The 16,969-nt window shown below is 37.9% G+C and overlaps 1 protein-coding gene across 1 annotated transcript in view; it reads left to right on the top strand.

Annotated features, from left to right (window-relative positions):
* The window catches only part of SUCLG2 (succinate-CoA ligase GDP-forming subunit beta), a 114,698-nt gene that overhangs the window by 95,467 nt on the left and 2,262 nt on the right, over window positions 1-16,969 (top strand). Inside the window, exon 10 of the mRNA XM_083795726.1 lies at window positions 11,053-11,173. Coding sequence (XP_083651852.1) covers window positions 11,053-11,173 — 121 coding nt within the window. The remainder of the gene's footprint in view (window positions 1-11,052; window positions 11,174-16,969) is intronic.

The raw sequence follows: 16,969 nt of genomic DNA, 5'->3' as shown, positions 1-16,969 counted from the left end.
TACAGCGAAGTCCTATTAGGTAGAAAGGCAAAGTCTTGCTCCTCTGTCCTTTCATTCCTGATTTAGTTGGATTCTAGCCGTTAGAGGATTGTACCCTAAGGTTGCAGCATGGTCCAAGTTGGAAAATGGAGATGGAGAGCTGCAATCACAGTGATTCCAGCTTGCCAGTAGCCTTACCTTTGTCAAGCCGTAAGGTTTTTTCAGGGTTGAGGATGTCATGACTAAAAGGTGTCAGTGGAATGGCATTGGGGAATCTTAACGGAAAGCTTCCCTTAGACATGAAAGTCAGCATGAGAAAATGCATTGGGTTGACTGGCTGAGCTCAGCCAGAGGCTGCCATCAGCTAGCAGTACAGAATGGAGGCAGGAAACCTTTTTGATGCCTGAAAGGAGAGGGTGGGGATGGGATTGTGGTGGGCCATTAAGGACCTTGAAAGTGAAGGCAAGGCTTCCGTGATTAATCAGCGCTGCTACGGCAGACTGCGGCTCAGCGTGAAACACCCACTTGGAAACATTTTTATGTAATCTCTCTTTCGAATTCTCTTTAGCTACTACTGTGCTTAAGTACTTAAAAAGTGATTAACAAAAACTACAAGCAATGCATGCATTAAATTGTTTCTGCCTGCATTAATTTCCTTGCTTGTAACCATTTATATTGTTATCTTTGAAACAGAGACTTTGAATTTGCATTTTTTATACAGCTTTACCCAAATCGTGATACATTCTAGGCTCTGTGTGTCTGCGAACAAGGTGTGTTAGGTGACAAAAAGGATTCCCTGACAAGGGGAAACTTCTCCTTTCCATCTACCGTTCAGCAAAGAAATATAAAAGTGGCCACAAGAGGGTCATAAACCTGTAATTTCACTTTTATGCTACCAGTTTGTAGAATAAGAAGTCTGCTCTGCATATGCTTGTTTATCTGATTTTGAAAACCAAAAACTACGAGAGTGTTCTGGACTTAACTGTTCACTTAGTATTTAAAATTATGATCGATTGTTTTTTGCAGCAGACCAAGATTCTGAAACAGTCTGGGAGTTGTTTTTTTTTTTTTTCCTTCTTCGGATTCCTGCACCAAGGAACCACGGTTAGGTTGCCAATGTCTTACAGTATTGATCGCTGCAGAAAATCTGAATTTAGAAGAAGTCGGTTACAGAAGCCAAATGACAGCTGTTGGCTGTGTGATAGATGGGCAGTTTTTATTTGCTGAGCATTTGTTTGTTTTGATCATGCTCAGTTTCAGGCGTTAGGGCTGCATGCATTCGAGGCTCATTCAGACCTTTTTTTTTTTTATTTGCCATTTAATGTCAGAGTTTAAGTCCTCACAAGATCTTCTGTTTTTCATTGAAGTTAACAGGTATCTGGATATTTTAGGTAGTTTAGCATACTGAGACTGGCTCTCCTAGATATGTTTTCCTTGACCATACTGCCAAACCTCTTGTCAAAGAGAGCAATATGGTTAAATGAGACACCTACAGTTCCATGTGTTGAACCTCACTGAAATATAAGAAGTAGACTGATTTACATGGGTCTCCTGTTAATTTTAATGTGTATGACTCCCCATGGCTGCCTTGAGCATCTCAACCTTGATTACTCTAAAGTTAAGTTCTTTTATGCTGGCTTATCTGTGATTATTTTATGCTCACTCCATCTGGTTCTTACTGTAGCTCTATAACTTGTTTCACAGTTCAGATTTGCTGATTATATCACTTTGTGGTTGCGGTTAAAACATTTGACTGTTTTTATTATAAGATGCTTTGATAAATTTGTGAAAAGTGTCTGGTAGATCATTATCGAATAATTATTTCTCTGAAGTTGATTCCTTTTTTGAATACAGAAAACATGTGGAAAAGTTTACCAAAAATAAACATGAGAGGTTAGATTATTATGGGGAATAAAGTAACATCACTGATCTGTGCTTATCAAAGAGTCAGGCTATTTTTCCCCCCTTGTTATAAGGAAAAAAAAAAGTTGCATTTTATGATTTTGCAAGTAGCAAGACAATCCAAAAAGGATGTAGAACCACTTTGTCAGCTCCTGAGTCATCCCATTTCATAATAATACAGATTTTAGCTTAGCATCCTATTTGTGAGAATGTTATTACTGGTCATTAATTTTTAAACTGTCACTTTTTTTTTTTTTTTAAATTACTTTATCTGAACCTTGCAAACAATAAGGTTCATCATCCATCTTTCAGCAACACTGTTCTCAGCCTCTCTGCCAGAGAGGCCAGTTTTCCAAAGAGACTTTTCTGGGACAAAATTGTTCAGTAACGTTTAGGTGGTAGCAAGTCCTGATAGTTGGCTACTTGTTGGTGCCAACTGGGAAGGTCGGAGGTGATGAGTAGTAGTCTGCCATACATCTCCTTCTGCTTGCTGGGAAATGCTGCAGGCTCATCAGCAAGGTAGGAGGAAATTGTCCCTAATTCTGCTTACACTGTCTTCCATCTAGGGCTTGGTATGTCCCAGGGAACTTGCTCTTTTTCCTACGAGTGCCCGTTGCTTAATGAGAAAGCTTGATGAAGCAAGAGGAGGGCATACACAAGCTATTCTTAAATTTGTTCTCCATGTAGACAAAGTGATACACCTGAATTTCAGTTCCCATTTTCTGATTGGAGCCCTATCCACAAAAGGATAGGAAAGAACAAGGAATTTAATAGTATTGAAATGAAAATTTTAAAAATGTAATCAAAATCACCTATTCTGATCGCCTGTCCAATGCCACATACTTCGACAGTATTACACGGTAACTGCTGAGATGAGGCAGTACTGTAATCAGGGAAGCTGATGAAGGAACAATGACTCACGTATTAACTGTTTAGTGATTTAATTCAGACAGGGGTTGCATAGGTATAATAAAGAAATGATGGATATCTGTTTCTTTTTAATGGAAGAGTGTAACTGCATTGACTAAGACTTGGATCTGTCTTGATCCAACCTTCTGTCTCCAATGGCAGCCAAAAACAGGTTCCCAGAGAAGAGCGTAAGAAAAGGACAAGGCTGTGAGGGTACTTCTGATATGTTCCCCCTGCTTTCTAGTAATCTTTGATATCCTTGTATTTACCAGCCTCTGGCTTTCCTTCCACAAATTTATAACTGTATTCTGGACTCATGTAAGCTTTTGACATACACAATAACCCGTGGCAATCAGTTCCACACAATAACTATATGCTGTATTTAAAAATGACAGTAAAAGTGCCCCTTTATTTTTCCCCCATCTCTGGCATTACAGGAACTGAGGGCTAGGCAATGAAATTACCTGGAGGCAGGCACTAAGTGATTGCACCCTGTTCCTTTTCCTCTTGCTACTTGCAGTCTTTCCTATATAACCTCCTTCAGCTTTCCTTTTTCTAAGATGGAAAGCCCTAGTTTATTTGTTCGTTCTGTATACAAAGCTTGTTCAGTATCTGTTACCCTTCTTTGTACCTTCCTTAGTTTTATTATTTCCGTTTTGATTTTATTTATGTGTTAATAGTTAGCTGATTTTTATGTGGTAGTAATTCAGAACCTAATGAGCACAGTAATTCAGGTTTTTGATGACTACCATGTTACCATAAAAGAACGATTTCTAATTATTTGGAGATTTCAGATGTGTATATGCAGTTCAGTACCCATGACAAGGCATTTTTATACTTTAATTAAGCTTTGGGAATTACAGAATTCCTTTCTAAAAGTTCGTATTGTCTCAGTAAGAAAAACAGTGTGACCTAGATAGCAGTTTCTGTAGCATTTAATTTTCTTCTGCATGGGGAATAGATGTCAGAGATGTTTCTCAGGTGACAAAGTAGGAAGATCCCAAGTCTCCCTAGAGCAGAAGAGTTGCTGTTCTTCATCTGTTTTCTCCCTTGAGGTGGGTACAATTGCTTAGTATTTTGATACTCCAGGTAAATATAGTATTTCTGTCTTTAAGGGTATTTTTAAAGAGAGGTAATAAAGATGGTTTCAATGGGTATTGGTTTCAGGAAATAAATCCCTTGCCGTAATGGTTTGAAAAGTAGTATTTAGGCCTGTCCCTTACCTAAAAGAAGGTGTAGAGCTGAACACACAATGATGGAAAAAGTAAATGGCAGGGGTGAAGTCTTATGGTGTGAGTGTCTTGACATGTGGAGTCCCTCTTAAAATCCAGCTCCTGGATTTCTGTTCCTTCTTCAAACAGAAGAGGAAATCTTCACGTAAAGTGACTTCCCAAGTTTCAATAAACAGAGAAATCCTAAGACTACTTTAAAGATCATGATTTTTTTTTCTTGTTTTAAAACAATTTTAGAAAAAGTTTTAAAGTGATATGTTGAAATGTACTTTGGTTAGAAATTTGACTGGTATTTGTCAAACTTCATTCACATATTAGTGAAAGTCAAATCAATGGCCAACCAGCTAGAGAGAAGGTGCACTTGAGATCTTCCCAAATTTATCATGTGTGCATTTTTAACTGGCTTTTGAATTAAAAATAAAGACTTGAACTAACCATCACATCAACAGGTCTATTTAGTCAAGGGTTGTTTTTTTTTTAGGTATTCAGGATTGTATCATTTAACTGTATCAGCTTGGGTAACTTACCAAGTTTCTGTAACACTAAAATGCACTGAACAGTGTAATTTACTGTTAAAATAATTCATCTGACAGTACCTATGCTAGGCTTTGAGTATTGTATGAGTTCCATTTTTATGTATCCATGTTCTCCAGGTACACTCTTTCCAAGAATATTCCTTTTTTTTTTTAGTTTGATGTAAATTTTTTTGGCCTTTTGCCTTTTGACACAACATAAAGCATGATGAAACTGTACACAGATCCATCCTAGGACACAGCACATTGCTGAGATAGGATAGTGTGCTTCCCATTGTATGGCATTGCTTAAATGATGATCACATTGCTACGTTATTTTTCAGAAAGCTGATTATTGTTTATCAGAAATCTAACTTGAACTAAAGACACTAAAGACGTTAAAGGTAGCACACAGTACAGTATCTCTGAGAAATTAAATCTTTAGTGCAGAGGCAAAATTCAAATAATGGATCAATTTGAGTAGACCTTTTACAGTCATACTACTGTATAGACCATCTTAGGTAAGTGGATTTGGAGGGTATTTATAACCTATTATACTCATATGGTGCAGTCAAATAAGATGAATTCCCAAAGTATTTAATGACCAGCGCTTACCAAATATACCTGTGAGAGGGGTGGCATGTGGGCATCTTGTTTTTGCTTTAATGAAATCCCCCAAATCAACCTAAACATGCAGCTATGCTTGATTCTGGATGCACAAAGAGAGATTTAAATGAAATCTGAAATATTGCACACTCATCTTATACAGAGGAACTGATCATGTGTGTTGTTTTGCTCTTGCAATATGCAGTCGTGTAAGTAGTCCTCATCCCTTCATCGTATTTTGATCTGCATCCTGATTGGCTTATCCAGGGGCTTGATCTCCTTGAAGCTCGGATATTTAAATGATAGTCAGAACAAATTTAATTTATGCTTTTTTATTCCTTGTACCCATGATCTGATAGAAAACTTATCCCCTCATATTGGCACCAGAAATTCAATTGTTTTAGGAACTGCCAGGTGCATTCCATCCCCAAAACAGTGCTAAAAGTTGTTTTGATTCTCAAATATACTTGTCAATAGTACTTTGTGGCCTCAGTATTTTTCTTTCCCTCCCTTTCCTTACTCTTGTAAGGACTGAGGTGTTCCTGGTGGTCCATCCTGAGCTGTCTTTGGTGTCAGAGCTCTCCCTGCTGCAGGACCCCGCTTACCTGAGTGCTTTTCTTACCCCATCAAGGGGCCACAAACACGATCTGGTCAATCGTCAGGGTATCATTGTTGAATGATTTTCAAACTAGCAGAAGCCAATGCAATTGTGTCCCGGTCTAGATCCTGAATTTGTGGTAATCAGCAAAATCTCAAGACTGTAGGCTATTTTAGCGCATCAGAAGCTGAAGTTGCAAAGTTTTGATTTTACAGAATTGTGGTGTTTGGGATTTTTACTGTGTCACCAAAGGGGTTGCATTGCTAAAAGGGCTTCCCCCAGTGCTGTACTGGTGTGCAGGCCGGAGGCTGTCATCTCACCAGCCGTGCAAGAAAAGGGCATAACAGACAACAACTGGGTGTAGCAGAAACCAGGCATTCACTCTCAGAGAGACTTAGGTTCCTCAGGAACCTCTCAAACAGAAGCCAAAAAATAGCATCAGAGAAAATACTTAATGTGCTTTTCCTACCTGTCAACTGGTCTTGCCCCCATACTGCAAGAAAGTCTGAATTTTGTTTTGGGGATTCATCAGAGTTCCTGTCCTCCTGTGATATTATGGCACATTACTAATGAATTTTAAACCCTGGCCCATTTTAAAATAGTCAAAAACGTTCAAAATTGCATGGTATTAATATTTTTTGACTGCAAGCGTTCTCGCATTGCTTCTAGATGACTCATCCTTCTTAATTTTATCACCTCCAGACTGTAAAAGTTCCATCCCAAAGATGCAAAATACTATTTTGCTTCTCATTTTATAAAGTAAAGTAAGATGGTTTGACTTTAAGCAGAAAAAAAATAACCCTGCTCTTCTCTCAAGGGGGATTTTTATATTCCCTTTCCACATTGAGTTGCACTGTCCTCTAGTGGAGATTTTAAGCAATTGTTTCTGTATTTGTGGCTCTTTCTCCCACTCTGATACAGTAGATTTAATCTTTATTTGCAAATGAACCATAAATGTAGCCTTATATAAAAAGCTAGTGGATTATAGTAAGATTTCAAAACTGGATAATAAAAAGCTATATTTGACCTGCAGTCCAATTTATAGTAATACAGGGACATTTAAAAATGTTTCTGTCTGACTTATCAGTTGGAGCAGAAGGGTGGAGTAAGGATGCAGATTTATGGCATCTGGTTTTTGTTGCGTGGTATTGAAAGTTGCAGGTAATCTGCTTCTCTCACATTGAAACAAATGCTGTAAGGTGTGAATAAATGAATAATAAAGGCCAGTGGAAAAATAAGAAGGATTAAATACACCTTACTAGATTGGAAATGAAGAAACTCACATCCCATTTTATTCATGGCTTTGTTTTATTTGTCTCAGTATTGCCTGGTAGTATGCTGCAGGCTTGCTTTTCTTTTTTGTTTTCTGGCAACTTCACAGATTAGTTTGGTAAAAAAATAAATGTATTTTTGAGGACATAAAATTAGACCCTGCTGACCAGAAGGACTGGGAGATATGATGCATGTTTTAACCTCAGAGAGCACTAGGAGCCTTCAGGCAAGAGCATGTTTGCCAACTGTAGCATGCGAAGCAACTGCTTCAAAGTAGATGTGACCCGTGCCATCCTGGAGAAGAAATCTTGACAAATTTAGGCTGTTTCATAGTGTCTGGGTACATTTTTAGCTGATGAAAGAGTTGGGAGTGGTAAAAACCTGAATTTAGTTAGCTTGAGATGTCAAGGTGTTTTTTTTCAGATTTCAGTCAAAGCAAACTGTAAGCAAGCGATTTCCTCGTGTAGCTTTTAATTTGCTGCAGATGTGATTTTACTGACAGTTGCTGAATAGCTTCTTTTCAACTAAAATAAATGGATTGAGCTTCAGAGCAACAATTTACAGCAAGGTCAGATTATATTGGTGATTTTATAATAATATTTATAGTTCCTGGTATTCATGCATCTCTGTGTGCATATAAGGGAAAAAGATGCATACAAAGTCACTAAGACGTGTCTGACGCTGCTAATAGATGGAAAACTGTTGCAAACCTTTCGTGCTGTCATCAGTTTCGATGATGTTTTGTGTTTTTTCTATGAGACATTCTCATAAAAAAAGTACACTAACAGAAATCTGGTTTTAGGGGATTTGAATATTAGAATAATTACATTTTTGAGCTTTCTCTGTTGGACATCGTGAAATATTTTGTTTTATGGTAAAATACATTTAAAAAACCAACAACTTACGTTCCAATATACATTTTCACTAATATTCAGAAGAGATCTGTGCTGTAAAATCATGGTCTTGGTGATTTGGGGGTTGGACAGGTCTCTAGCTGAGGTTTTGCCCATGCATTTTTTGCGTGCCTATTCTGATCCTGAAAAGCAACAGCTGAGGAAAAGATTTCACAACTGGCATAAGCTGACGTGAGCCTGTGTTAGCAGGGAAGGTTATTCCCACTCCATCCCAGGCCCTAACAGCTGTCGAGGGCTCTCCCTCGCCTCGGCCTGGTGCTGTCTGTTGGTGGGCTCGGTGGGCATCCGTCGGGGGTGCTACTCTGAGCAAGGCTTCCCTCTTTGGTGGCTGCCCATGCTTGGACTGTCTTAAAGCAATTATCAGACCTCAGGTTAGTTTGCAGTTGTGTTTTATGTGAGATTCTGAGTTTCACCAGATATGAAACTTCTGCCATCGCTCAGCGCTGCAGTGCGTTGTTCTCCAAAGTCTGTTCTAGTTGTTCTGTGGCGGTAACAAAGGTGGAAAACGAAAGAGCAAGAACAACCTGCAAGTGTCAAGGTTTTGTCCTCTCTATTTTTGCATATAGATGTGTGGTGTTAGTGCAGAAGGATGTTCAGCAGACTGGAGTGCAGAGCTGCAGACAGCGAGACGGTCTGTGTATAGATTTCTAAATGGGCTTTAGGAAAGGTGGAGTGCTTTATAGGTGCTGCCTGGAGTCATCCTGAAGTGTACAGTGACCTGATGTCATTGTGCATTTTGTTAAGGCCTAGGAACATTTTAGAATAATAATAATAAAATACACTAAGTGCATTTTTCAAGTGCAGGCAGGTATGTGAAGCTGTGCTTCTGCTGCACCTGCAATGCCCTTAATTGCTTTCAACCGGCAGCCTCGTGGATTATGTCAGTGATCCACAACAAGTCTAACAGCAATCTCTTATCACAATTACTTCAATTAATACAGAAATATATTTATATGGGGTATTTTTTTTTATTTTTGGTGCCAGGTAGAATTGCAGGCTTTGTCAAACCTTGCTAAGGCTTACTTTAACATAAAGTAAGTTGCTACAAATTAAAATTGTTATTAATAAGGCAATAATGATTTTATATGGAAACAGATCTGCGTAAAATTTCCATCACTCTTGCTTTCCAACCCTGGTGCTTGGACCGGGCAGACTGTGGGTTGTTACCACCACTCATGGTGATGTCTTAATGCTATTGTGGGTTCCCTTATTTCTCCAGAGGAGTCCATAATCAATTGTGAGTACATCTGAGGGTGATTTCACATCTGTCAATTGTTTTGGTGGATGGAAAGAGCCCAGCTTGTGGATATACTTGAATTTCCTTAATAATGTTGCCGAAATACAAAGTAATTTTGTAAGGTATATAGTATTGGGTAGAAGTGGTAATTAGAGTAATAATGCTACCAAGTAACCTGTCCTGTACCGAACTGTTTGCCCTCTTAATATAAATCTCATGTTGCATATGCATTAGATACTGAGAATGCCAATGCGTAAGAATTCTGATACACAATGGGAGGTTTATTTTTCTTACAGACTTGAATGACACAGAGATCATGCATTCTCTGTGCACATGAAATACTGAAAACCTTTTCATCCATCTGCTGGGTCTGAATGTTAAAGTTCTTTCAACTAGAAATGCAAGATCCAGTCAGGCTGCAGAAGCACATATAAACAATGTTCATGAATTTCCGAGGAGTTAAGGTGAATCTCAGCATCATTTGGGCTGATCTGTTGGCTTATTTGGAAGATTACAATAAAACCCAAGATTGAATTCTGTACCTGATTCAGTTTCTTATTGATTGAATCCTTTTAGACTCCTCTCTAATTTAACAGTGTATTTTTATTAAAGCCAAGCATACAAACATCAATTATCCAAGCTGCATCTAATTTCCTTCAACATTTTTTTTCCTTTTGCTGCCAATGGATTAGAGGGCCTGATTAGAATTCAGCTTGAAAGCTGAAAAGCAGATCCTTAAATGAGAATGTCTGCATTAGGAATTAAAATATCTGTACTGAGCATAAAATCCTCCTCCTTATCTCTAATAATGTAAACACCCTTGGTTAAGTTGATCTGTCACGTGCCTGGTGCAATGTCCCTGAATTAGGAGCGTGTATTAGAAAGGGCAAAGCAGTGTCTGGGCTTGTCCTGCTGCTAGAGTGCATCACTAGTACATTTTAACATCCAAGCACTTTGCATAGGTATCTCCCTACCATAAGGGTTAATGGCATGAGAGTTTGAAGGGGCTCTATTTTCCCTTTTTGTATGTTTTACCTCCTAACACTGAGAGTGTTTGCGTGTGCCCAAGTAGTTGGAGCAAGGCAGAGAAGGGGCCTTGTAAGGTTTCACCACTGGTAGCTTCTTCACAGGTAAGGATTCTGTAACAACACAAAGGTTACTGCTGTTATTGCTAGATTTTACTATCACTGTATTTGATTTCACAGAAATCAAGTGATCCTTTCGAGCTGAGGACCCAGAGTGTTGTATCCTGTGAAGTATAATTTAGTTGTGAATCGGGTGCAGGAATTTCAGTTTCAATATACTGATGAATAACGGTTTTTCAAGGTTGTTATCAATTAATCTGTATTAATGAACGCTCTTCATTACATGCCTTCCCTTATTAATTAGAATTAATTAATTTTACTCCTCCTTATCGAGTCAAGGCAACTATATTACCACTTCCTTTGCACTGCTTATAATAAAGCGAGCATCCAAATTGTTTTGTGAAGTGTATGTGAGTACTTCATTGCATGTGCATACACACACATCCAAACAGTGTTTTCTGAGCTCCAGCCTCTGAAGATTCAATACATGAAAAGAAAAAAGTCTAAAATGTAGATTGTTTAATCTGTTTTTATTTTTACTAAAAAGTAGAAATTCCACTTTTCTGTGTAATGTTTTTATGACATAAATTGCCATTCCAATTTCGACCAAGGCAGTTAATCACTGCTGCATGTTACAGAAGCAGTACACTCAGAATCAAGTTCTCCAAGCTCTAGATGTGAAGCTTCGAGCAGTCTGTAAATGACGCCCTGTCTAACAGAGGGACGTTTTTACCCTGCTTTGCATATCTTACCTATGTTTAGTAAAATATATATTAAAAATTTCCCGCTCTGTTTCTTTCCTACAGGTTGAAGCAATACTTGTAAACATTTTTGGTGGTATCGTGAACTGTGCCATTATTGCCAATGGTATTACCAAAGCTTGCCGAGAGCTTGAGCTGAAAGTGCCTCTGGTGGTCAGACTGGAAGGTGAGTGCTAGTGCTTTCTGACAAAATCTTCCCTCAGGTGCACAGTAATCCCTTTTGGCTTTTGGTGGTCGCTAAGCTCAAGATAGGCTAGTACGGCACGATACAAATGTGTTCAATTCTTCATCCGTAATGACTTGAAGACAATAAACTCTTTCTTTGCATATTTCTGCATCCCTGGTCCCAGGTGGTATTTGAAGTGATGTAATTTTGCAGTGAAAGCATTATGGTTTTGCTTGTAACATTTGCAATGCAAATAGAAATGATTTTGATGCAAGTTTCTATTCACTGGAAGATATTTCTTTTTCATGTGATTTTTACTGAATGCAATTCTATTATTGCTAAACCTGTAGCAACAAAGAGTTTTCTTAAATTTACTTCAATATAATTAAAAGAAAAAGTTTGGAAATGGTATTTCTGAGAGAACTTACTGTAATGCATTCTTCTGCCCAAGTATCTAATCCAGCTAAAATCCATTAAAAACAGAAGATTTGGTAATGGTATGGAATAATTTTATAGGACACCCAGAGTTGTTAAATTGGAAACAAAAGAGAAATAAAGAGGAGAGGAAGAGCACTCCTTGGTGGTTACTGGCTCCTCTTCCGTTCCTTACCACAACGGCAGTGGGCAGAGAGTTCTGTCATTTCTGAAAAGTGTCCTGAAGGAGGAAGGCAGATTCTTCTGTCACTGAGTGGGTAAAAGGTATAAAATACCCTTTCACTCCGCACTGGTGGTGAATGGAGGAAATGCATCCTTTTTATGGATTAGAGATACTAAACAATAGTGTGTTTTTTCATACTAAAAGAGGTTTAAAAAAATATAGGGTTCTGAATACCCCAGACTTTCTCTTATTCAAAAAACAAAGTTAAGAGGCAGGCTCACCGTGAAGCCCTTTGTTTAGGGGGGTGCTTCTTTGGCTTTTCTTGATGAAGATAGACACGTAGCACAGCCTGACATGCAGTTCGGTCCTGTCAAAGATCCACGGTGCATTTCCCTGCAAGGCTTTAATAATTTTCAGAGGGCATAAAAATATTCTTGGTTTATCATGGGTAGCCTTTTGCTGTAGTAAGCACAGGAAAATTTAAATAAAATGGATTTTAAAACCAATGGTGAAGATTTTCTTTGGGTGATGAAGCACCTCTGAACACCGTAAGAGACTAACTGGATAGTTTGGAACGGGTGAAGGAGAGACTGATGGATGTTGGCTACCAGCAGGGAAGTTTTACAATATAAAATCTCATTGTTTATCAGCTCTAGGCAATGTTGCTTAGCTTTTTGTCATGGCAAAAAAAAACTTTTCCTGTCTTCTGTAGCTGGAAAAAGTTTATCAGAAGTGCAGAGTAACTGTCTATTATAGCTGTCATTTTATAAGTGAAGATATTGGAAAAGTCATGAGTTCTCCCTCTAAACCTGATAGCTCAAAGTTTTTTCTAATGCAATGGTTGAAAACAACGTAAGAGAGACAGAAGAATTAACTCGCTTGTTTTAAACTGCAGTCCGCTGCGTCTGCCTTTGGTCTTTCTCTGGTACATGTTCCACGATTGTACACAAGCCAGGGTGATTTATTTTTTTTTTTTGGTGACTTCTGGGAGATTGCAAGAGACAAAGCAGTCCCTGGGCTGAATTAGCAAAGTCCTAATTGTGTTAGCTACTGCATGTTGGGTTTTTCTGGAAGAGGCATGGAGCGGGAGAGCTTCTGGCTCAGGGTTGCGCGAAGCCTCGTGGAGGCGACTGCGTGGTGCCCATTCCCCTTCTGCCGGTGACCTTTATGAGAGCCACGCGCTGCTTATGCACAGAGGTCAAAACTAAGTCTTCAGAAAGTCAAACACGTGTTTTAATACAAGCATCTTCTGATGCTTGACCATCTTTGACCATCTTCCCAAGATAGCATGCTCTTCGCCAGGTTTGTGATGATGCTTTTCCTAGACTTGCTTAGTGATTCAAGAGATAACGGAGGTAATTTTAATTCCTTCTGTTAGTCCTGGTGTTACCTGTTAATTCATTCTAAACGATGACCTCTGATGTTTACAGCCTTCAGATGTTGTACTTAGAAACTGTTAGCTTGTAGCTCCTGCCTTCTCTGCCTCCTTAATCACCCGATATATGCAATATATGTATTTGGTTCTTTTAATCTTTCCTCAGAAATCAATCCCTCTGGATCCTTAATCATCTTCCTTGTTCTTCTTTGAACTTCTACTAGGTTATCCAAATATGTAATGATTTTGAATTAATAATGAGGACTGTGGAAGAAATAAGACTACCTAAGACTTTTTAAAACATCACTGATAACATTTTATACTTCAAAAGAAGAAAAAGGGACAGGCACTTTTTTGGATTTCCGTTCTTCTAACGGAAGGTTCATGATTATTCCCATAGATCTAACAGATTTGTGACCTGCACTTTGCATTCAGGCAAAGAGTCTGTACTGTATTACAAATGTCTCGATGACTAGAGTTTTAATCAGTCAAATCTGCCTTGATTTAGCAGGATTCTGTGGACAAATCTTTGTTCTCAGTTGTATAATAATTACAAGCTGTTTTACCAGTGGATAAAGAAAGGATTACTCTTCTCTTTGAAAATGGTAACTTTATAATTACATGTATTTACTTGCCTTATCAGTAAAGAACTCAGCAGCTGAGACGCAGGATTATTGTTGTTTGAAAGGCTTATGGACAAATGGAGAAACTACATATTCCAAATTTTATCTTCTACAGATGTCGAAAACTCACTTCTGCTGTTTTTATGCAGGATTTTTTTTTCCTTTAAAATGTAATGTATTTCAATTAAGTTTTGCAAGAACTAGCTAGCAGTGCTGAATGGAAGCCAAAGCTTGTTTTGCGTTTATGTAGCTCAGTGTTAGATGAAAATATGAAAGAATAAAAAAGAATTGTGAATTAGATGTCTTCTTCCTATGTTGGAAATTTTCTTCTCTCTCGCTCTGCAAAAGAATTGTTTGTTTCTCTGGTTCATAGGACAAGAAGAATTGGGAGGATTTAGAACTACTTAATACGTCGAAACACAGTTAGGAGCAAACTGTTTTCTATTCAAATGCCTGAATGCAAAATGTTGCCTTATATTTAGAAATGTTGTGTTATATTTAGCCATGTGATTCATGACCTTCTGGGTTCTTCAGCATCTAATGATTTTTTTTCAGAAATCTTCCATACACAAGTGAAATTTTGCTTCAGTTTGTGTATCTTGCTCTCATTGGCTTGTCAGCACAAATACAGTTCAGTATGGATGTCTGATTTTATTATCCCAAATTGCTTATCAAGAATGAAGAATGGGGTATTGCAAGGTCATACTTTTTGTATCCATCCCATCAAGCGTTCTGAATTTAAACATTCAGCACAAGTGTAAATGTGCTATCGAGTCTCTCCCACTCTAGGATGTAAACACGAAGCAGAGGAAAATATTTAAATAAACCTTGGGAAAAGTTAAGATAGGAAAGGCAAATCGGTTGGGCAGAATAGAAAGAATTTAATTGTCTGTTGTAAGCAGTCAATGAAAGTGTGGTTTTTTTTTTTCCTTGACTGTATAGCCAGCAGGTACAAGATGTGTAAGCCACCAAAACTTCACGTTCCCTAGGTAAAGATCATCACTTAAAGCTTATCACTAGAGATGGCATTGCAGAATCTTGCATCCTCGCCAGCCATCAGCCCCAAGCAGTGGTGACGCAGCCTGCTCCTAATGTCTATGACAGTGCAGGTGAATAATGAACATCACCAAAATCCTGTTGGAGTATTACTGGGGGTGGATTTTTTTGTTGTTTTCGATCGACCTATGCAGTCCTCTTGACTCATTTGTTACAGTGCGTGCTGGTAGAATCCTACGATTTGTAGAAACATGCTTGGATGTAAAATCTATTACAAGGATTTCAAGGATTTTTAGGTAACGAGTTGAATAGATTTGCTTTGCTAGTGATAGCAGAGATTTCAAGGCAAAAGAGGTGTAAATGTGACACATCCAATGTACACAAACAGAGAGGCTTGTTTCAGAACCCGAATTTCCAAAGGAGAATATTTAAAATATAAAGCCTGACAGCATATGCTGATAAAATTACAGCTTTCCTGTTTTTCTTTGGAGTGTCATTGATGGTAATACTTGTCAGAAGGAAAAAAAAAAACTTTCATCAAAATGGCATTCTCCTAATAGGAGACAAGTTAAAAAACAAACAACAAAAACAAATGACAACAAGAAAAAAAAAAACACCAACGACAACAGAAGCCCCAAAGCCTTCAGTCTTGTGAATTTTCACCATTTGTCCATTTCCGTGCAGGTGCAGGGCAGGTTATTTCCATAGCCTGTGTTTGGATTCTGTTTACAGTTCTCTGACACCATCCAGTGGCAAGAGGTTAATGTCAGAATAGTGGGATTATTTATTTGTTTATTTTAACATCTGCTGCAATAAGATAATGCCTTTTGTGGATTCTTAAATGTTTTCGGTATTTTCTGAACATATAATTTTAAAACTCTTACCTCTGCTTTCAGCAGGATCTCATTACAATTGCTACATGCTCCATATATCTAAAATACTTATCACAATATGATAAAAAGCTTATATATATATATATATATATAAAAGATTGCTGCAAAGGAAATGCTCAAAAATGTTTAGTAGTATGCCTGGCCTATAAAACAATATTTTATTTATTAAATACAGTAAGTAACCTCAGTCTTTTGACAGCAATAAAATTTTCTCAGCCTTCATGTTTTCATTCATCTGCATAAACTCCTCTCTCCCTTTTTAGAGAACTGTTTTCTACTGATTTTGTAATGCCTGGTAGACAAGTGGTGTGCAGAGCAATCAGTGTGGCACAGAATAGAGCCAATGTATTGTTCCCATTCAGACCTGATAGTAAATTAATATTGGCCACTTAGTGAAGAGCAGAAGTTAAGTTTAAACATTTGGCTGTCACAAACAGCACAATATTTTTCTGTATGGGAAAAATTCCAAGAAAAAAAATGTTCCCTGTCTCCATTTATTGTCCCCATTACTACTGGGACCTACTGCTACAGAGATGTCTTCGGTCTTTTTCAGTGCCGATAGTGGGAATCCTGACTTGAGCACCCTGTTGATACAGACTTCTGAATTTCTCTCTTTCTGCTGTATAATTTCAGACATTATAAAATGTCTGACAAATAAAATTAAAAAATAAAATAACAAATTCATCCTTTAAAAATTCACCCTTTAAATTGAGCATTCTGGAAGTTGCACAATACAGAGTATACTTCTTACTTTGTTAATAATTAAAGGTATAATTAGTGTGTAGTTCCAAATATAATTAAAATTCATTTTGCTAGGTCTAGGAATTATAAAGTAATTAAGCATTTTGACATGGCAAATGAACAAGAAACTTGATCTGCAGGAGTGAGTAGAAATGATCCTACAGAGGATCAGCTCAGGGTCTTGTGCATGGGAGAGGTGATGTGATCCCAAAGTGTGCATTCCCCTTGCTCAGTGAGATATCTGATTCAAAGTTCTTCTGTTGTGCAAGACATATCAGTGAGCAAACCTGATGGCTTTGCTGGAGAAAGTTCTGGAGAATTCAGGTTTCCCTTTTTTAATTTGTTTATAAAAAAAAAAGAGCTAGAGTAAATGGGAAATCTGACTGAATCCTCTTTGGCCATTCTTTTTTCTTCTCCTGTGGATGCATGTGAGTTTTGGACCTCAGTTCCTCCAGAAGTGTTGTTTTCTCTGCCTCTCATCAGCAGCCTACACTGCTAGGTGTTTGTCGATACGTAGTCCTTTAAACTTGAATAAATGTAAAAAAGGAGTCTGCTGTGAAATTCTGAGTG

Source organism: Anser anser (genome assembly GCF_964211835.1).
Source record: "Anser anser genome assembly, chromosome: 12".
Classification (NCBI taxonomy): Eukaryota; Metazoa; Chordata; class Aves; order Anseriformes; family Anatidae; genus Anser; species Anser anser.
This window is presented reverse-complemented; position numbering and strand designations above follow the sequence as displayed.